This window comes from Bos taurus, chromosome 21, assembly GCF_002263795.3.
Source record: "Bos taurus isolate L1 Dominette 01449 registration number 42190680 breed Hereford chromosome 21, ARS-UCD2.0, whole genome shotgun sequence".
NCBI classification, from domain to species: domain Eukaryota; kingdom Metazoa; phylum Chordata; class Mammalia; order Artiodactyla; family Bovidae; genus Bos; species Bos taurus.
The window spans coordinates 22,537,806-22,558,382 of NC_037348.1; the positions used below are offsets into that span (position 1 = coordinate 22,537,806).

Genomic DNA, 20,577 nt, shown 5'->3' on the forward strand with positions numbered 1-20,577 from the left:
GTATTGTTATCAAGTTTCCTTTTAAAAAAAAACATGCAGATAAGGGAGTTCCCTGGTGGTTAGGATCTGACGCTTTTTTTGTAATGGCTGTGGGCTCAATCTCTGGTCAGGGAACTAAGATCCTACAAGCCATACAGCATAGCCAAAAAAAAAAAAAAAGCAATCACAAGATACCATTTCCCATCTATTAGGATGGCTATAATGAAATAAGACAGATTATAGCAAGTGATGGCAAAGATGTGGAGAAATTTGAAACCCTCATATACTCCTGATAGAAATATAATATGATATGATGCAACTGCAATAGAAAACAATTAGTCAGTTCCTCAAAATATTATCCATAGAGTTGCCATACCCAGCAATTCTACTTCTAGGTTATATCTGAGAGAAATTAAAACATATACCCAGACTTCCCTGGTGGTACAGTGGATAAGAAATTCAAAATTTGATGAAAATTATAAACCCAAGCATCAAGAAACTCTACAAACCAACAGCACAAGAAACAAGAAAACCACACTAAAGCACATCATAATCAAATTGCTTAAAAACATCAATAAAGAGAAAAATCTTAAAAACAGCTAGAGGAAAAAAAACATATGTTCAGAGGAACAAGATATGGATGATGCCAGATTTCTTCTCAAAAACAATACAAATGAGAAAACAGTGAAACTGTAAAAAACAGAAATGAAAACAAAAGTATGTCAATCAGAATTCTTCACCAGTGAAATATCCTTCAAGAAACGAGAAGTAGGACTTTGACAGATATACAAAAGCTGAAATAATCAGACATTAAAAACCAGAGATGCACTACAAGAAATGTTAAAGGACAGTCTTCAAATAGAAGGAAAATGATGCCAGATGAAAAGTTAGATCTAGACGAGGGAATCAAGAGTGTTGGAAGGGTAACTATGTAGGTGGATAAAATGACTTATTTTTCTTACTATTTAAATCTCTCTAAAATCAACTTATAAAGCAAGAATAGAACAATGTATGGTGGAGTTTATATTATATGTAGAAGTAAACAACTGTCGGAGAAGGCAATGGCACCCCACTCCAGTACTCTTGCCTGGAAAATCCCATGGACGGAGGGGCCTGGTGGGCTGCAGTCCATGGGGTCGCTAGGAGTTGGACACGACTGAGTGACTTCACTTTATTTTTTCACTTTCATGCATTGGAGAAGGAAATGGCAACCCACTCCAGTGTTCTTGCCTGGAGAATCCCAGGGACGGGGGAGCCTGGTGGGCTGCCATCTGTGGGGTCGCATGGAGTCGAACACGACTGAAGCGACTTAGCAGCAGCAGCAGCAAACAACCGTAGCACAAAGGCTAGGAGAAAAGAAATGAAATTAGACTTCTGTAAGATTTTTATACTGCATTTAAAGTGATACAATAACACTTCAAAGTAGATTGTGATAAACTAAAGATATATACTATAAATGCTAAAGCTCCCACTAAAATAACACAACAAAGAATTATAGCTAACAGGTAAAAAAAGAGATAAAGAATAATTTTTAAACAGTTAATCTGAAAGAAGATAGAGCAATAGGAAAAGAGGAACAAAGAACAAAGATGGGACAAATAGAAAGTAAATAGCAAGATGGTAGATCTAACCCTTTCCCATACCAATACTCACATTAAAGGTGCAGACCAATAACCCTCACGAGCAAAGATGTAAAAATTATTTTAAAAATTTTAGAAAACCAAATACAATAATACACAAAAGGATAATATGTCACTAACAAGAAGGATTTATCCCAAAGGGATAATATGTCATTAACAAGAAGGATTTATCCCAGGAGTCCAAAGTTGGGTTCAATGTCATTGTATTAACAGACTATAAGAAGAAAAACAATATGATGATGCCTATAGATAAGAGAAAGCATTTGACAAAATTCAATATCCATTTCTGAAAAACAATTCTGAGCCAACTAGGAATAGAAGGGAACTTCCTCAATCTGATAAAGACCACCTACCAAAAATCTATGGTTAATCTCATACTTAATTGTGAAAGACTGAGTACTTATCCACTGAAATCAAGAACAATATAGGAATGTTCACTCTCACCATCTTTTCTTTCTTTCTTTTTTTTTTAAATTTAGCTGTGCTGGGTCTTAGTTTTGGCACATGGAATCTTTAGTTGCAGTATGAGAGATTTAGTTCCCCAACCAGGGATTGAATCCTGGGCCCCTGCAGTGGGAGCATGAAGTCTTAGCCACTGGATCACCAGGGAAACCCCTATTCTCACTAATTTTTTTGAACATTGTACTGGAGTTTCTAGCTTGTGCAATTGGGTAAGAAAAAGAAATAAAAGGCATGGAGATTAGAAAGGAAGTAAAGAAGGTTTTTTTCACAGACAAGATTATCTACACAGAAAATCCTATGTGCTTATGTGCTAAGTCACTTCAGTTGTGTCTCACTCTTTGCGAGCCCATGGACTGTAGCCCACAAGGCTCCTCTGTCCATGAGATTCTCCAGGCAAGAATCCTGGAGTGGGTTGCCAAGCCCTCCTCCAGGGGATCTTTGCAACCCAGGGACTGAACCCTCATCTCTTTTCTGGTATTGGCAGGCAGGTTCTTTACCACTAGCACCACCTGGGAAGCTTGAAAATTCTATGTTATCTACAAAAAGCTAGTATAACCATTAAGTGAGTTTAGCAGGATTGAAGGGTACAAGCTTAACATGCAAAATGCAATCGTATTTCCATATACTAACAATAAACAATCATAAATTAAAATCATTAATATCATTTAGAATAGCATAAAACATATGAAATACTTAAGGATAAATCTGACAAAAGACCTCCAAATCTGTACATGGAAAACTAGGAAACAGTGCTGAGAGATATATGTAATAAAAAAACTTAAATAAACGGAGCAACGTATCAAGTTCATGGATTAAGTGAATCAATATTATTAATATATCAAGTCTCCTCAAGTTAATCTATAGATTCTAATAGTATCTCAATCAAAATTCTAGCAGACTTTTGGGGTAGAAATAATAAGATGATTCTAGAATTCATATGCAAATGCCAAGAGCCTAGAATAGCCTAGACAATTTTGAAAAAGATGAACAAAGCTGATGCATTTCACTAACTGTCCTTAAGACTTATTATAAAGATCCAGTAATTAAGACAATGTGTCGTTGCCATCAAGACAGACAAATAGATCAATGAACAGAACAAAGTACAGAAAAAGACCTACATGTATAAAACCAGTTGATTTTTTGACAAGAGTGCTAAGGCAATTCAGTGAAGAAATAATAATCAGCTCAACAAATTCTGCCAGAACAATGGGATATCCATATGTAGAAGAAAGAAGAGAAGAAGGAAGAGGAGGAGGAGAGAGAAACAAAAGGAACTCAATCCATGCCTCACATTATATTAAAAAATTAACTGAAAATAGATGATAAACCTAAATGTAAAGCCTGAAACTATATAACTACTGTAAGAAAACATAGCAGAAAAGTCTTTGTGGCCTTCAGACTTAGAGAATGAACTTAGGATTGCCAGGGGGAAGAGATAGTTAGGGAGTTTGGGATGGACATGTATACATTGCTATATTTAAAATGGATAAAAATAAAAATAAAAAAAAATAAAATGGATAACCACCAATACAATATTGTAAAGTAATTAGCCTCCAATTAAAGTAAATAAATTTATATTAAAAAAATAAAATGGATAACCAACAAATAACTACTGTATAGCACAGAGAATTCTGCTAATGTTACGTGTCAGCCTGGGTGGGAGGAGAGTCTGGGGGAGAATGGATGCGTGTATGTATATGTATACATTGCTGAGTCGCTCCGCTATGCACCTGAAACTGTCATAACATTGTTAACCAGCTATATTCCTACATAAAGTAAAAAGTTTTTTTTAAAAAAATGTTAAAAATAAGAAACATACAATTAAAACCTACAGCTGTAAGAATAAAAGAAAAAACCTCCCCCCCCCAAATAAACCTCCAAACATGCATTTAAGTTTTTATAACACCAGTTAACCTCAAGGATAGCAGTAAGTAAAGAGGCATACAGGTGGCTCAGAGACAAGGCAGAAATTACGCCAATGGAACTGGCATAATAGGAGTTTGGAAAACACACCAGAAATAAACAGTGAACTCTGGGGTTAGCTCGTCTGAGTTCAGGTCCTGGATCCTTCTCTTACCGGTTGGTGACTATGCATAGAACTAGTTAAGAGAACAGACTTGCTGCTGGAGTGCCTGGCTTGAATCTCAGCTTTGCTGCTTTCTAGACAGGTGGCCATGGGCGATTTAATTTTTACATCTCTAGGATGAGGACACAGAGAAGGCAATGGCACCCCACTCCAAGTACTCTTGCCTGGAAAATACCATGGGCTGAGGAGCCTGGTAGGCTGCAGTCCGTGGGATCACAAAGAGTCAGATACAACTGAGCGACTTCCTTTTCACTTTTCACTTTCATGCATTGGAGAAGGAAATGGCAACCCACTCCAGTGTTCTTGCCTGGAGAATCCCAGGGACAGGGAAGCCTGATGGGCTGCCGTCTATGGGGTCACACAGAGTCGAACACTACTGAAGTGACTTAGCAGCAGCAGCAGGATGAGGATAAGAGTGTCTTTCAGCACTCAGCATGGTTCCTGGCACATAGTAGGAGCTCAGTGAACTTCAGGTGTGATTAGTGGTACCCAGGGAGTTGAAGACTGGGTCAGGGTTAGACCCTGAACCTGGGCTCTTAAATTGTTAGGCTGCCTCCTGGACATTCAGGGCTTCCCTGGTGGCTCAGATGGTAAAGAATCCACCTGTAATGTGGGAGACCCAGGTTCTATCACTGGGTTGGGAAGATTCCCTGGAGAAGGGAATAGGTACCCAGTCCAATATTCTTGCCTGGAGAATCCCATGGACAGAGGAGCCTGGTGGGCTATAGTTCATAGGATTGCAAAGAGTTGGACATGACTGAGCTACTAATACAGGAAGACAGACATAACTGCTGGACAAGCAGATCCCAGCCCCAGGGAGGGAGACATGGCTGTAAAAGTCACTTTCGGTCATTGGTCTCAGGTACTCGGCTCTATCTCTGATTGACACCACCACTTCTGGGCTTTAGGGGAGCAGAGCCCATGGCCCATGGTGCTGAGTTCCAGCCCACACAGACCCCACCTCACCCTGCAAAGCCAGAGGCTGGCTGGGCTGAGCATCACTGCAGCTATGAAGAATTCCTGCTGTGTGCTTGGCACCATGCTAAACTGGGTACCCACATCCTCTGATTTACTTCTCTCAGCAATCTTGAGAATTGCGGGTGGGAGGGGGTCTTTGGCTTCATTTACCCAATGAGGAAACGAGACTCAGAGAGGCTAGGTGGTCTGCCCGAGGTCACACAGCCCTCTCTCCCTTCTCCTCCACCAGCCCTGAGTACCCTTTCCTGGGGCCCTGGGTGCTATTGTGTGGGAGTGGGGAGATGCTGACAGTAATGACTCTCCGCCCCTCCCCTGCAGGGGTCTAGCCCTTGCTGCTTTCCTGGGCCTGGTTTTGTGGCTGGCTCTGGATACCTCTCAGCGGCCTGAGCAGCTGGTGTCCTTTGGCGGAATCTGCGTGTTCGTTGGCTTCCTCTTTGCTGTCTCGAAGCATCACCGCGCAGTGAGTGCTTAGTTGTCAGGCCAAGAGGAGGCTGCAGCCCCTTCTCTCTCCAGCGTCAGGTCCCCTCCCTGTTTCACAGTGGTTAACACCTCCCCCCAGACTCCAGAGCCACACCTGGGCAAAGGGATCACTGCTAAGAAGTCATTCAATGCCGAGAGGTTATCCAGCCGTTAGGTGTCCAGCTCCCTTCTGCTGGGGAGGAGGAAGTGCTTGGAGGGAGTGGGGTCAGAGTGGCTGGGAGCCCTGACTATGTGGGAGAGATGGGGAAGGCCCAGATCGACAAAGGTTATGCTGAGGCCAGGCTCTGAGGCCAGGGTTCCGCCCACCCAGCCGATGCCCTGGGACCAAGTGCCATGGCTCCCGGCTGGTCCTCGGTTAGATCTGGCCCTGCCCCTGCACTGCACAGGCCCATTGCTGCCTTGTGGCCTGTTCTGCACTCCATGGGGGATGTAACCATCAGCAACAGGCCCATAGCTCCGGCTGGGTCCAGGCCTCATCCTACAGGCTGACCGAAGCTCCCAGAGCCCCTCAGCAGTGCTGTGCCCTCTGCCCTCACCCACGTGCTCCCTGTAGACCTCCCCAGATACCGAGCTCACCTGGACCTTTCTCTCGGGTGGCAGGTGTCCTGGCGGGCTGTGTTCTGGGGTCTTGGACTGCAATTTGTACTCGGACTTGTCGTCATCAGAACAGAACCAGGGTTTATTGCATTTCAGTGGCTGGGCGACCAGATCCAGGTGTGTACATGGGGTGTAGCTGCCCGGGCGTCTTGGGGTGCCAGAGATGGAAGATAAGCCTCTGCACTGGAGGGAGGTGGCCTGGACTGTGACCAGGTGGTGGGTGTGTGTGGGGCCCCAGACCCCTGGGCAGTGGGAGGCTGGGCAGCACAGCCACTGCTTCCCTCAGGCCTGGTCCCACCTGCCCAAACAAGCAGTCCTTTCGGAGGGTGGCCTGATGTGGAAGAGAATCTCAAAACAGGAAGGTTCCTAGTATACCTGGGCCCAAGGCTTGTTGCCCTCAGTCCTCATCAGGGAAGGAACTTAACAATAGTTAAAAGTGCTTTAAAAATTGAAAGTGATTTAGTTCATATATGTGTTGTTGTTCAGTCACTCAGTCATGTTCAACTCTTTGCAACCCATGGACTGCAGAACACCAGACTTCCTTGTCCTTCACTATATCCCAGAGTTTGCTCAAACTCAAATCCATTGAGTCCGTGATGCCTTCCAACCATCTCATCCTCTGGCGCCCCCTTCTCTTCCTTTCCTCATCTTTCCCAGCATTGGGGTCTTTTCCAACGAGTCAGCTCTTTGCATCAGGTGGCCAAAATACTGGTGTGTATGTGTGTTTAAAAATAATATTCAGTTTGTTGAAGTTACACTTTTTAAATTTCATTTATTTGATGAAATCACATAACAAAATTTATCATTTTAACCTTGTTTTTTTCATTTTAACCATTTTTGAGTATCATTAAGTTCCTTCTCATCATTGGGCAGTCATGATTTACTTCTTAAAATATAAGTTATGGAGGACGCAAGGTTGATCCTATACTCATCCTTCTCTCACTATCTCGAATTTCCATGCACTCTCTATAGGGAGGGCTTCGGGTGGGGCAGGGAGGACCCACACATCCAGGCTCTGCCCATGCCCTCCTTCTCTTCTCCTGGGCTGCTGGGAAGGCATGAGGAGCAGGTGAGGCCTCTCCAGGTCGCCCCAACCTGGTTCCCTTGCTGCTGCTTCCTCCTCCCACCCTTCTTGGCCTCACTCCCGGGTTTGGTTTTGTTTGTTTTCTCCTTTCAGATCTTCCTGAGCTACACTGAGTCCGGCTCCAGCTTCGTGTTTGGGGAGGCTCTGGTCAAGGATGTCTTTGCCTTTCAGGTCAGCTTGACTCTTGGCTCACAAAGCATTTAGCAGCCATTGCCGGATGCCTCCAGCTAGTGGGGCGTCCAAGCCCGGCCCAGTGGAAGGGGAGGGCTCCTGCTGGTGGAGCCCAGCTACTGGAAGCTAATGAGGCTTAAACCTTGGGGTCCTGGGAGGCGCCTGGCAATGTGCTCACATGGGAGTATGTTTTCAGTATATTTTTGGAAAACTTGCAAAAGTAAGATATATCTGTATTATTTTCCTAAAAAGTGAATCCCCCAATAGTAGAATTGCTGGGAGGCTGATGATGAGAAAAGTAGGTGGAGACATGTAGATGGCATCTGCTGTGACCTTAGCCCCTGACGTACTACAGGGACGTATGATCCTCTCGAGTGCTCCTCCTTCAAGGCCCCTCCCTTCAAGCCACCTCTGCCAGGAAACCTGCCCTGATTAGTTGCAAACTCTAAGTCCTTCCTCTGGATTCCCCTAGACCTACAGTCCCTCCCTCCCTCCTTTCAGTAAATGTGTATTATGTGCCTTCTGCAGTGCAAAATATGTTTTTAAAAAAATTTTACTAGGGTATAGTTGCTTTACAGTATTGTGTTAGTTTCCACTGTATAGCAAAGTGCATCAGCTATATGTATACACATATCCCCTCTTTTGTGTATTTCCTTCCCATTTAGGTCACAACAGAGCGCTAAGTAGAGTTCCCTGTGTTATACAGTATGTTCTCATTAGTTATCTATTTCATCCATAGTAGGGTATACGCGGCAATCCCAATCTCCCCAATCACCCCACCCCTCCTTTGCCTCCTTGGTATCCATACATTTGTTTGTTCTCTATGTCTCCATCTCTCTTTCTACCTTGCAAATAGTTTCATCTGTACCATTTTTCTAGATTCCATATATATGCATTAATATGTGATATTTGTTTTTCTCTTTCTGACTTACTACAGTGCAAAAATTTATTATAGAGGAAATTGAAATAAAGACTCAAAGACTATTGTGTAATTGTAGAGCCCCAACCTTAATTTTTTTTAATTTAGTTTTGGTCATGCTGGGTCTTTTTTGCTGTGTGAGGCTTCAGTAGCTGCAGCATGTGGGTTCAGTAGTTGTGGCTCCCAGGCTCTAGAACTCAGGTTCAGTGGCCCTAGCACACCAACTTAGTTGTTCCATGGCATGTGGAATCTTCCCAAACCCCATGTTCCCTGCACTGGCAGGCGGGTTCTTACCCACTGGACCACCAGGATGTTCCCAGCCCTAATTTAAAACAGGGAAGCCTGTGCTGAGCATTCGATGGTGGGACTGCGTCACTGTTTCTGGGTGGAACTGTGGTTATATTTCTTCTTTGTCCAGTTGACTGCCCAGGCACCTATGTGTCTCTAGTAAGATCTCAAGTGTAGCTTCTCCACCTGCCTCACACCCAAATTGTCTCAGGACCCTGAGGCTGCTCCAGGTTTGAGTTTCACTTCCAAATGCCAGGTGGAGAGAGAGAGAGAGCCCTGGGCCCCGCTTCCCCACTAGCTGGCCCCAGTTTCTGCCCTGTTTGCATAGCAGCACAGATGGGAATTGGTGCCGCCCACTCCAGCATGTCCTGGACCACTGTCACCGTGGGGCTACCATGCAGGATCAGTTCCAGGGATTTTTGCTTTTTGCCATCACTCAGCCGTTGTTCCCAGAGCCTCCCCAATCCTGCTGGGGGTGTTGGGTCTCAGAAGCTTCCAGCCCAAGTCACGGACTTGGCATCGCATTCTGAGCTGGTGTCAAGCCAGTTTGTGAGTCCAGACACCTGCAGCCCTCCCCCAGCCCTGACTCAGGGTGAGGTCCTCTGGGAGCTTCGGTGTCTGTTGGCCCCAGCAGCTCTCTGGGAAACGTCCACTCCATCCAAGGGTTCTAGTAATGTCAGCCTTGGGAGGAAAGCAAGAGGGACCAGGTTCCCGTCCTCTCAGGACAGATTTGTCCATCGCGTTTTTCTGAGATCACTACTTCTGTGCAGGGAGATGATCAAGGGGGCAGCCTCTGTCAGCCCCTCCAAAGGTCCCCTAACACCACCCTCCTAGGGCTGAGGCTGGGAGGGACAGCTCCCTTCACATCTGCATCTCCAAGTAGGGGTCACTCAAGGTTTCAGGGAGGAGCAGTGAAGTCCTGCTCCGGGGTGACTTGTCATGTCCACCGGACAGAGAATGGCAGCTGGTGGCTTCTCACACTTTACAAGGCAAAATACAACACTGCAATTCGATCTCCCCAGGCAGTCAGGTTCAAGTGTAACTGGCACAAAGGAAAGTGCCTGGGCAGTCCATTTAGGGAGAGAGTTTTAAAAATAAGGACAGTGAAAATGCCTCCTGAAGGAGGTGGTATTTGAATTGGAGCCTCAGGGCAGGAAAAATTTTGGACACACAGAGATAAGCGGGAAGAAGCAATGCCTGGGCAACGGCGTGGAGGTGAGAAAGTGCTGGGCCATGTAACGTAACAGGACATAATTCAGTTCAGTGGGTGTGTAAGCTATTTGAAGGAAAGGATGGATTAGGGGATAAACTGCAAGTGTGGTGGGGCCGTGTCTTTTTAAATTTTTATCTATTTGTCTATTGGTGGTGGGTCTTCACTGCCACAAGCAGGCTTTCTCTGCCGGAGAGTGAGAGCGTCTCTTTTGTTGCAGTGCACAAGCTTCTCTGTGGCTTCTCTGGTTGCAGAGCATGGGCTCTAGGCACACGGGCTTCAGCAGTTGCAGCATGTGGGCTCTGTAGTTGCGATGCACAGGATTAGTTGCTCTGCTGCGTGTAGAACCTTCCCAGGCTGGGGATCGAACCTGTGTCCCATGCATTGGCAGGCAGATTCTCATCCATTTTGCCACCAGGGAAGTCCTTTAAGAATCTCAAATGCCAGGCTGAGGCACCTGGATTTTGTCCCCCAGGAGATGAGGAGTTATTGAAGATTTTTGAGCATGGAAGGACTTGACTAGAGCTTTGGGATGGTTGTGATTTCAATAGTAGAGAGGAAGGGTTGTAGCTGGGATGCTTGGAACAGGGGACCAGCGAGGAGGCTGCCTCACAACCAAGTGACGACTCAGGGACCACCAGACTGCCACCGTCCAGAAGAGAGGTCACCGTGGGGAACAGAGGCGGGCGGGCCGGGGGGAGGATACAGCTGAGAGACCAGCTGTATGCAGCTCATCACTTAAGCTCCACATGCTGCAGCTGTGTTTGCTCTTGCATGCTTAGTCACTCAGTCATAGCCAACTCTTTGTAACCCCATGGACTGTAGCCCAGGAGGCTCCTCTGTCCATGGGGTTTTTCAGGCAAGAATACTGGAGTGGGTTGCCATTTCCTTCTCCAGGGGATCTTCCTGTCTCTTGCGTCTCCTGCATTGTCGCTCAGATTCTTCACCAGTAGTGCCGCCTGTGCTCTCCATTTAGCTATTTGAGGACAAAGCCTGCTTCTTACCCTTGTTGTTCTGTCACTAAGTCTTGTCTGACTCTCTGCAACCCCATGGAGTGCAGCACACTAGGCTTCCCTGTCCTTCACTATCTCCTGGAGTTTGCTCAGACTCAAGTCCATTGAGTTTGGGGATGCCATCCAACCGTCTCATCCTCTGTTGCCCCCTTCTCCTGCCCTCCATCTTCCCCAGCATCAGGGTCTTCATCAATGAGTCAGTTCTTTGCCTTCAGCTGGCTGAAGTAGTGGAGCTTCAGCTTCAGCATCAGTCCCTCCAATGAACACTCAGGGTTGATTTCCGTTAAGACTGACTGGTTTGATCTCTGTGCTGTTCAAGAGACTCTCAAGAGTCTTTCTCCAGCGCCACAATTCAAAAGCATCAGTTCTTTGACTCTCAGCCTGGTTCTTATGCTAGTGTTGGTTAACTGACCTCAAGCCCTGAAAAAACCCTGCCCAGTGCCTGGGACACTGCTTTTTGCTGAATGATGAGATGAATAAATGGTGATTCTTCTGTGCACGTGGGAAGTCTCTCTGCCTGCTAGGAATGACTGGCTCTGTGAGCCCTTGGCGAAGAGCTGGGCTCCCACACAGCCAGTCTTCCTCTGGCTGGGCCACCATTCCCATGATTGTGTGTTCCTGAGCAGCATGTCCTTTGGCCCAAGACCAGGGCTGAGCTCTTCTTTCCTCAAACCTCCCCAGCAGAGGCCAGAGCTTCCCAAATCCCTGGAACCAATAACTACACACAGGCTTTGCAGCAAGCTCCAGGGCCCCTAGAAATCCGAGATGTACCACTCTGACCTGAGATTCTGGTGGAACAGAGCAGAAAAGCTTAGGGAAAGGAAGTCATAAGAACAGCTACTAGTTATGGAGTGAGGACTACGTGTCAGGCACTCACTTCAAAACAGCTGGAGGAGAATCCCTTAGATTGCAAGGAGATCAAACCAGTCAACCCTAAAGGAAATCAACCCTGAATATTCTTTGGAAGTAATACTTTGGCCACTTGATGTGAAGAGCCGACTCATTGGAAAAGACCCTGATGCTGGGAAAGATTGAGGGCAGGAGGAGAAGGGGGCAACAGTGGATGAGATGGTTGGATGGCATCATCAACTCAATGGACATGAGTCTGAGCAAACTCCAAGAGATAGTGACAGACAGGGAAGCCCAGCATGCTGCAGTCCATGGGGTCGAAAAGAGTTGGACCTGACTTAGTGACTGAACAGCAACTTTGGCGGAAATAATATCATTATCCCTTTTTTACAGATGATGATACTGAGGTTCAGAGAGGTTTTTGCTTGTGCAAGTTCATAAAGCTAGTGAGTATTGGAATCAAGATTGGAACAGGTGTGATGCTCTTGCTTATTAGCTCCTGTGCTTTAATATCAGGGCCCTTTCCTTGGTAGACAGTGGAAATGAAGGGGCCCCACACCTTGGGTCTTTGTTTGGTTTAGAAGAAAACAGTATTTCTCAGGCCTATTTTGTTGCAAGTGGCAGAACTCACTTGAAATTTGCTTTAAATGGAGGAGAAAGGGAAGACTGTTTCTTGGCTCACTAACTGGAGCAAGATAGAGCTGGTGCCAGCTGAAACCGGGGCCCCGGAGTGGCCAGGCTCACAGCCCTCAGCTTCCAATCTCTGCTCATCCCGGAGTGTCAGCTTCACTCTTTCATACCAGATCTCTTCCTGGCTCCCAGCAACACCAGGTACTCATGCTTACAGCATGTCACCCAGAACTAGGCCAGTTCTTCTCTGCCTGCTCTAGTTAAAAAATTCCAGGGTAGGTTTCAGATTGATCTGCCCTGGGTCATGTGACTGTTTTGGGCCCAATCACTAAGGCCAGGGCATGGGAAACTGGAATTGGAAGGGCAGGAATCTCCTGTTCCCACCCAAAGCTGGGGAATCTGGTGCTCTGACTGAGGGAAAGCCACCCTCCGAAACTCATAATTTGAAGGATTATTGCCTAGGACAAGCAGGGACTTATTAACTTCCTCCTTATAGAAACAAGGCAGATAGCTTCCTGTAGGACCTGCAGCAGTTCCATTTACAGGGTGCCCTTATATTCCAAGTTCGTGTCTCTTCTCTAGGATAGAAGGGTGTGGATGGCAGATACCATACCTGCCTGGGAGGAACAGCAAAGACATGGACCCTTTGATCTCTAGTCTCTCCCAGCTGTAAGGTGGGGCCACATTTGGGAGTCTAGGCCATACTTCCTGAGTGGGATGCTCAGCTCCTGACTGTATCAGTTGTAAATAACAGAAATACAACTCAAATCGACTGATTAAACAAAGCAAAAACAAACAACAAAAAAGCAAGGTTAATTCTGATAATTGAGAAGTCCAGAGACTTCATGTCCCGTTGTATCCAAGTATTCAACATCACCTGGGATTTGCCTTGCTTATATCCTGGTTCTGTGTTCGTCTTTTCTTTTTTTTTAAATAGAAAATCTCTCTCTCTCTCTTTTTTAATTATTCATTTATTTTTGAAACTGCGCTGGGTCTTTGTTGCTGTGCATGGGCTTTGTCTAGTTGCAGAGAGCAGGGACTACTCTTTGTTGAGGTTCACCGAATTAGAGAGGCACAGGCTATAGGCTCTCAGGCTTCAGTAGTTGCAACTCCTGCTCTGGAGCACAGGCTCAATAGTTGTGGGGCTTCCCTCATAGCTCAGTGGGTAAAGAGTCTGCCTGCAATGCAGGAGAGCTGGGTTCAATTCCTGGGTCGGGAAGATCCCCTGGAGAAGGAAATGGCAACCCACTCCAGTATTCTTGCCTGGAAAATTCCATGGACTGTGGAGCCTGGCAGGCTACAGTCCATGGGGTTGCAAGAAGTCAGACAAAGCAGAGCGAGTAAGCACAGCACAGCACAGGCTTAGTTGCTCTTGGGCATGTGGAATCTTTCTGTACTAGAAATCGAATCCATGTCCCCTGACTTGCAGGTGGGTTCTTAACCACTGGACTGCCAGAGAAGTCCCCAGGTTCTATGTTCTTAGCACTGGCTTTAGTTTTAGTCTTGGAGAAGCACTCTTGAGATTGCAGCAAAGAGATACCAGGCTTATATCCAACCAGCTTAGCAACCTTAGCAGAGAGAGAGAGAGCTTGTTTTCCATTAGCCCAGCAGGAAATCTAAGAGTGGGATCTTTTTAGGCTGGCTTGCAGGTGTATGCCATCCTTGAACTGTAGCCAGGGAAGATACCTGTCTGATGTGACAAACCTGGAAATGGGGCTGACAGTGGAGTCAGAGTGGTTTCCCAAAGGAAGGTAACTTTGTTGCCAAAAGAAGTGAGGGGGGAGGCCTTGGGTTATCAGAGCAGCAGCTGTCCTCCAGAGCCCCCACCCTAGTTCTCTTCCATTTAGCACTGAAGGTGTCATCTTTCCAGCCTGCTGCTGCATCCACCCCCTCCCCAGGGTTCAGTTCAGTTCAGCTCAGTCACTCAGTCGTGTCCGACTCTTTGCGACCCCACGAATCGCAGCACGCCAGGCCTCCCTGTCCATCACCAACTCCCAGAGTTTACCCATACTCATGTCCATCATGTTGGTGATGCCATCCAGCCATCTCATCCTCTGTCGTCCCCTTCTCCTCCTGCCCCCAATCCCTCCCAGCATCAGGGTCTTTTCCAGTGAGTCAAGTCCTTACATCAGGTGGCCAAAGTATTGGAGTTTCAGCTTCAGCATCAGACCTTCCAATGAATAAACAGGACTGATCTCCTTTAGGATGGACTGGTTGGATGTCCTTGGGACTCTCAAGAGTCTTCTCCAACACCACAGTTCAAAAACGTCAGTTCTTTGATGCTCATTTTTCTTCACAGTCCAACTCTCACATCCATACATGACCACAGGAAAAACCATAGCCTTGACTAGACGGACTTTGGTTGGCAAAGTAATGTCTCTGGTTTTAAATATGCTGTAAAAGTTGGTCATAACTTTCCTTCCAAAGAGCAAGAGTCTTTTAATTTCATGGCTGCAGTCACCATCTGCAGCGATTTTGGAGCCCAAAAAAATAAAGTTTGACACAGTTTCTACTGTTCCCCATCTATTTCCCATGAAGTGATGGGACCAGATGCCATGATCTTAGTTTTCTGAATGTTGAGCTGTAAGCCAACTTTTTCACTCTCCTCTTTCACTTTCATCAAGAGGCTTTTTAGTTCCTCTTCACTTTCTGCCATAAGGGTGGTATCATCTGCATGTCTGAGGTTATTGATATTTCTTCTAGCAATCTTGAATACAGCTTGTGCTTCTTCCAGCCCAGTGTTTCTCATGATGTACTCTGCATAGAAGTTAAATAAGCAGGGTGACAATATACAGCCTTGACGTACTCCTTTTCCTATTTGGAACCAGTCTGTTGTTCCATGTCCAGTTCTAACTGTTGATTCCTGACCTGCATGTAGGTTTCTCAAGAGGCAGGTCAGGTGGTCTGGTATTCCCATCTCTTTCAGAATTTTCCACAGTTTATTGTGATCCACACAGCCAAAGGCTTTGGCACAGTCAATAAAGCAGAAATAGATGTTTTTCTGGAACTCGCTTGCTTTTTCCATGATCCAGCGGATGTTGGCAATTTGATCTCTGGTTCCTCTGCCTTTTCTAAAACCAGCTTGAACATCAGGAAGTTCACGGTTCACGTATTGGTGAAGCCTGGCTTGGAGAATTTTGAGCATTACTTTACTAGCATGTGAGATGAGTGCAATTGTGTGGTAGTTTGAGCATTCTTTGGTATTGCCTTTCTTTGGGATTGGAATGAAGACTGACCTTTTCCAGTCCTGTGGCCACTGCTGAGTTTTCCAAATTTGCTGGCATATTGAGTGCAGCACTTTCACAGCATCATCTTTCGGGATTTGAAATAGCTCCACTGGAATTCCATCACCTCCACTAGCTTTGTTCGTAGTGATGCTTTCTAAGGCCCACTTGATTTCACATTCCAGGATGTCTGGCTCTAGGTCAGTGATCACACCATCGTGATTATCTGGGTCGTGAAGATCTTTTTTGTACAGTTCTGTGTATTCTTGCCACCTCTTCTTAATATCTTCTGCTTGTCTTTACTCCTTTTCTGGGGCTTCCCTTGTGGCTCAGATGGTAAAGAATTCACCTGCAATGCAGGAAACTTGGGTTTGATCCCTGGGTTGGGAAGATCCCCTGGAGAAGGGAATGGCAACCCACTCCAGTAGTCTTGCCTGGAGAATCTCATGGACAGAGAAGCCTAACAGGTTACAGTTCATGGGATCGCAAAGAGCCAGACAGGCCTGAGTGACTAACACTTTGACTGTTACTTTCCTCCCTTTCTAGAAGAATTTGCACATACCTGCTACTTGCATCTCTCCCTGAATTACACTTTAGAATCAGGGGTTCATAGACCACTGGGCTAAGAGGGAGTGATGTGGACTTCAGGCCTCCCCTTTATATCACAGATGGTCAGACCACACTACAGAGAGGAGCAGTGACCTGGGCACAACTACCTCGTGGGTTAAGAGGGAGACCTGGCTAGAACCAGGTGGTGGATTTCTAATTAAGTGCTGTTTTCTTCCTCACACTAAGTAAAAGTCAGTGACATCAGGTCTCCCTTTTAAATACAAAAAGCATCCTTAACAACAATAGTGATAAAGATAAAAACCTATTCACAGTTGCTAAAGGCTTTGAGATTGGATGTTCAGTCAAGAGAGAGAAAACAAATAGGTGGGTTTATCATTAACGAGGCTCAGCACTCGCTCGTCAAACACTAACTGTTCCCTGGCCCCCAGGGTGCCCTGTCCTCCGCCCAAACTCCTGGCCAGTGTATTAGCCAGTGGCCTCCTTAGTGAAGGCAGGCCAGAATGAGGGACGAATTCAGACAGATGCTTCATGGCCACAGGACTCCCTTTCTCAACCAGATTTCCTAATCACAGAATCTCACTCACACCCTGTACTCCTGCATCCCTCTCTCTCTCTCTCTCTCACACACACATACAAACACCCACACACACACTTGCTGAGTATGGGGCTTGTTCTCCAGCTGGGAGGTGGCTTTGTTAGTGCTGAGTCGAGTGGAAGACTCAAGAGCTTTCTTTCCATTCTTCCCATGAATAATGTGGCCCTAGTCCAGGGCTATTGGCCCATGTCAGCGTGGGGAAGTCTCCAAGCTAACTCAGATTTTCAGACTCCAAGCTGCTTCCTGCTGGGCTGGGGTTCAGCTTGTCACTTCTCCAGGAAGCCGGGTCTGCCCAGGACTCCTTCAACCCTCCATCTTCCCTGGCCCAGTTGACGTGGCAGCCACCTCCTGGCAGTAGCATCTTGATTAGTCATTCCTCCTTGGCTCCATCTCCCTTCTAGTAACTTTCCACACACATGATCACCTCTCCCCGCCAGACTCCCTCACCCTTCCTGGGCCTGGCCGGTCAGGAGCACTCGCTCACTCCGTCCTTTACTGTCGCTCCAGCCTCTGGAACATGTGCACACTCATTAAGCTCAGCGGTGCTGCTGAAATGTTCTCCCCAAGGAACCCCTGGGGAGAAAGAAAACATTTTCATCTCCCCAGGGTTTTGGGGTGTCTGCCTGATGCAGCCTCTGCAGTCCTCAGTAGTCATCAATGCCAAATCTGACCCAAAAAGTCAAGTAAGATAAGACCTGGGCTACCCTGGTGGCTCAAACGATAAAGAATCTGCCTACAATGCAAGAGTTCTGGGTTTGATCCCTGGAGAAGGAGATGGCAGCCCACTCCAGTATTCTTGCCTGGAGAATCCTATGGAGAGAGGAGCCTCACGGGCTATGGTCCATAGGGTCTCAAAGAGTCGGACACGACTAAGCCACACACATACACACACACACACATGAACTGAAAAGTGCCGATGGACTGAGTCATTAAGGGTCCACTGGTAACCATAGTGAGCACGATTTCCAGAGGAGGGAATGGAAAGGAAGTGTGGTGGTGGTGGTGTCTGCGTGAGCAGGAAATCAGGAGGCCTGCCCTGATTTTCTGGCCTTGGAGCAGGTCCCTTGTGCCTTTCTGTAATGTTGGTGGTGAGGTGGACATACCAGCAGTCTCCCCAGAGGAATTTTCAAGCTTTGGGCTTTTGTGGTTTGTCATGGCCTGGGGCTGGTGACTGGGCTCTGTCCATAGGCTTAGGCTTTGGGGGCTGGGTGTGGGGGGCTGTGGGGACAGCCTTGGGAAGTCAGAAGCCTTGGCTCAGCTCCCTTTAGGGAGAGAAAGCAGCAGGGCCAGGTCCCCAGTGGCATTAGTCCTGCCTTCAGAGCCTGTTTCCAGGGAAGGAGGTGGCGTCTGCTCAGAGGGTCTGGTCTAGACTCTAGAGCAGTGGTTCTTAGACTGTGGCGTCCAGACCAGCAACATCTGGAAAGGCCAGACTCTCAAGGCTACCCCAGACTGACTGACTGAAAGTCTGGGGCTGAGGCTCAAAAATAAGCATTTCTGACAAATTCTCAGCTGATGATGCTAGTCCAGGTACCACACCTTGGGAACCACTGGCTTGGAGGTGCTGTAACTTCCTTCTCCCTTGAGTAAGGGTGAGAGCTGGTACTAGTGGGCCCACGAAGCAGTGACCAGAACTGACTCGAGGCCACTACAACTTGGGCTCTCCCTTGGAGAGAATGCCACTCCTTAAGACACAGAAATGAGGCTCCAGGACTGGCCCCGGGGAATAGCTCCTTAGGATCCTGGAAGGTCCTTTGTAATCTGTTTAGTGGCCAGGAGGTACCTGTCTCTCTGCAGCTCTGTAACCTTGGATAGGTAACCAATACCTCACAGCCTCACTGTCTCCACTGTGAAGTGAATTTATGTCGAACTTAGTTGTTTTGGGGCTTCCCTGGTGGCTCAGATGGTTCAGAATCTGCCTCTTATGCAAGAGACACAGGTTCGATCCCTGGGTTGGGAAGATCCCCCGGAGAAGGGAATGGCAACCCACTCCAGTATTCTTGGCTGGAGAATCCCATGGACAGAGGAGCCTGACAGGCGATGGTCCATGGGATCACAAGGACTCAGACACAACCCAGAGACTAAGCTTTCACTTTTCAGTTGCTTTGAGGATCTTCAAGTCGCCACAGCTTGGGGACATGGCTCATGGCAGGACTGCACAGTTCACGAGTAGCAGGGCTTAAAGGCACTTTCCTCCTCCTTCAAACGGCAACCCTGCCCAGCTGCCTGCCCTGTCTTCAGCGATCTCACATACTACCGGGCCCAGGTCTATTTTCTGGACTAGGCGATCATATTGGACTCAGGGACCTTATTTAGTAATTAACTAATTAGCTCACTTTTGGTTGTACTGGGTGTTTGTTGCTGCATGCTGTCTTTCTCTAGTTGCAGGAAGCAGGGGCTATCTCTAGTTGCAGTGCTTAGGCTTCTCACTGCAGTGGCTTCTCTTGTTGGGGAGCACGTGTTGGGGAGCACGGGTTCTAGAGCATGGGTTCAGTAGTTGTGACTCACGGGCTTAGTTGCCCTGTGGCATGAGGGATCTTAGTTCTCTGGCCAGGGATTGAACTTGTATTCCACTGCACTGGAAGGCAGATTCTTAACCACTAGACTACAAGGGAAGTCCCCAGGGACCTTATTTAGTATCGAATGTCCCACCTTGGAAATCATCTCTCTCCTTCACACATCGTCCCTCCCCAGCCAGTCACAGCTGCCTTTCCACCAAAGAGCCCCATCTCAGAGATAGAAAATGTCTCTAGGTCGATGCCTGGAGAAATCCCAGTTCTGCAGTCGGGTCCCACTGTCCCCGGGGGCCTCTTCCTGGCCTGGGCCATCCACACAAACCTGCCAGGCTGCCTAGCGGTCCCTCGCATGATGGATTGCAGAGGTGGCCCTAGACAGTACGTGATCCTCCCTGCGTTTCACTCCAGGGGAGAGGAGAACGCCGTCACCGCCCTTGGTGTTAGGGGCGTGTCCAGCAGCAGGCGGCCAGGGGAGTCACGGGGCAGGAAGAGGGTTTCGCCACCCAGTGCCTGCGTCTCCTGTCAGGTGACATCTCCCGGGCAGCGAGCTGGTGACAGAGACGTGAGGGGGGCAGGTCCAGATAAAACCCGTGGCATTCATTTGGGAAGGGAGAGGGAAAACTGCCTTGGCCAGGCTTGTTTCTCTTCTCCAGGAGACCTGCTGGGGCAGAGGCTCTGCTCTCATCAGAGACCGTGCTGTAGTCCCAGTTCATTTTGAACTGGAGCTTGAACTTGATTGCTCAACATTCTCCCTTCTGAAAAATGAAAATAATTCTTCCTCCACTCCTCACCCCTCCCTACAGCCCTCTGTGGAAAAAAAAAAAAAAAAAAAGGTTATTTATTTGGCCGTCCGGAGTTGCGACGCATGGAATCTTCTCTCTTCACTGCAGCATGCTGCATGCATGATCTTCAGTTGTGGCATGTGAACCCTTGGTTGCAGCATGTGGGATCTAGTTCCCTGACCAGGGATTCACCCCACACCTCCTGCGCTGAGGGTGCAGAGGCTTAGCCACTGGACCACCAGGGAAGTCTGCTCAGCCCCTCTTCCTTCCCTCATAGTTAAGCTTCTCAAAAGAGTTGCTTGTCCCGTGGTCTCTACCTCCTCGTGGTCTCTACCTCCTCATGTCCTCCTCCCTCCTGGGCTCACTGATACCCAGCTTCTGTGCCCATCCCCCTGACACTGCTCTCACCTAAGTCACCAGGGACCCCGGCATCGCCAGGTGCCAAGCGTCCCTCCCAGTCCTTACCTTTTCCAGAGTTCTCAGATGCATGCATCTGGCACTGCTGAT

At 47.4% G+C, this 20,577-nt stretch overlaps 1 protein-coding gene across 3 annotated transcripts in view; it reads left to right on the forward strand.

Moving 5' to 3' along the window:
- The window catches only part of SLC28A1 (solute carrier family 28 member 1), an 83,116-nt gene that overhangs the window by 21,745 nt on the left and 40,794 nt on the right, over window positions 1–20,577 (forward strand). For all 3 annotated transcript variants that reach the window (XM_059879021.1, XM_059879022.1, NM_001037458.1), the window contains 3 exon segments: window positions 5,464–5,605; window positions 6,226–6,339; window positions 7,400–7,477. In XM_059879021.1, the coding sequence (XP_059735004.1) occupies window positions 5,464–5,605; window positions 6,226–6,339; window positions 7,400–7,477 (334 nt within the window).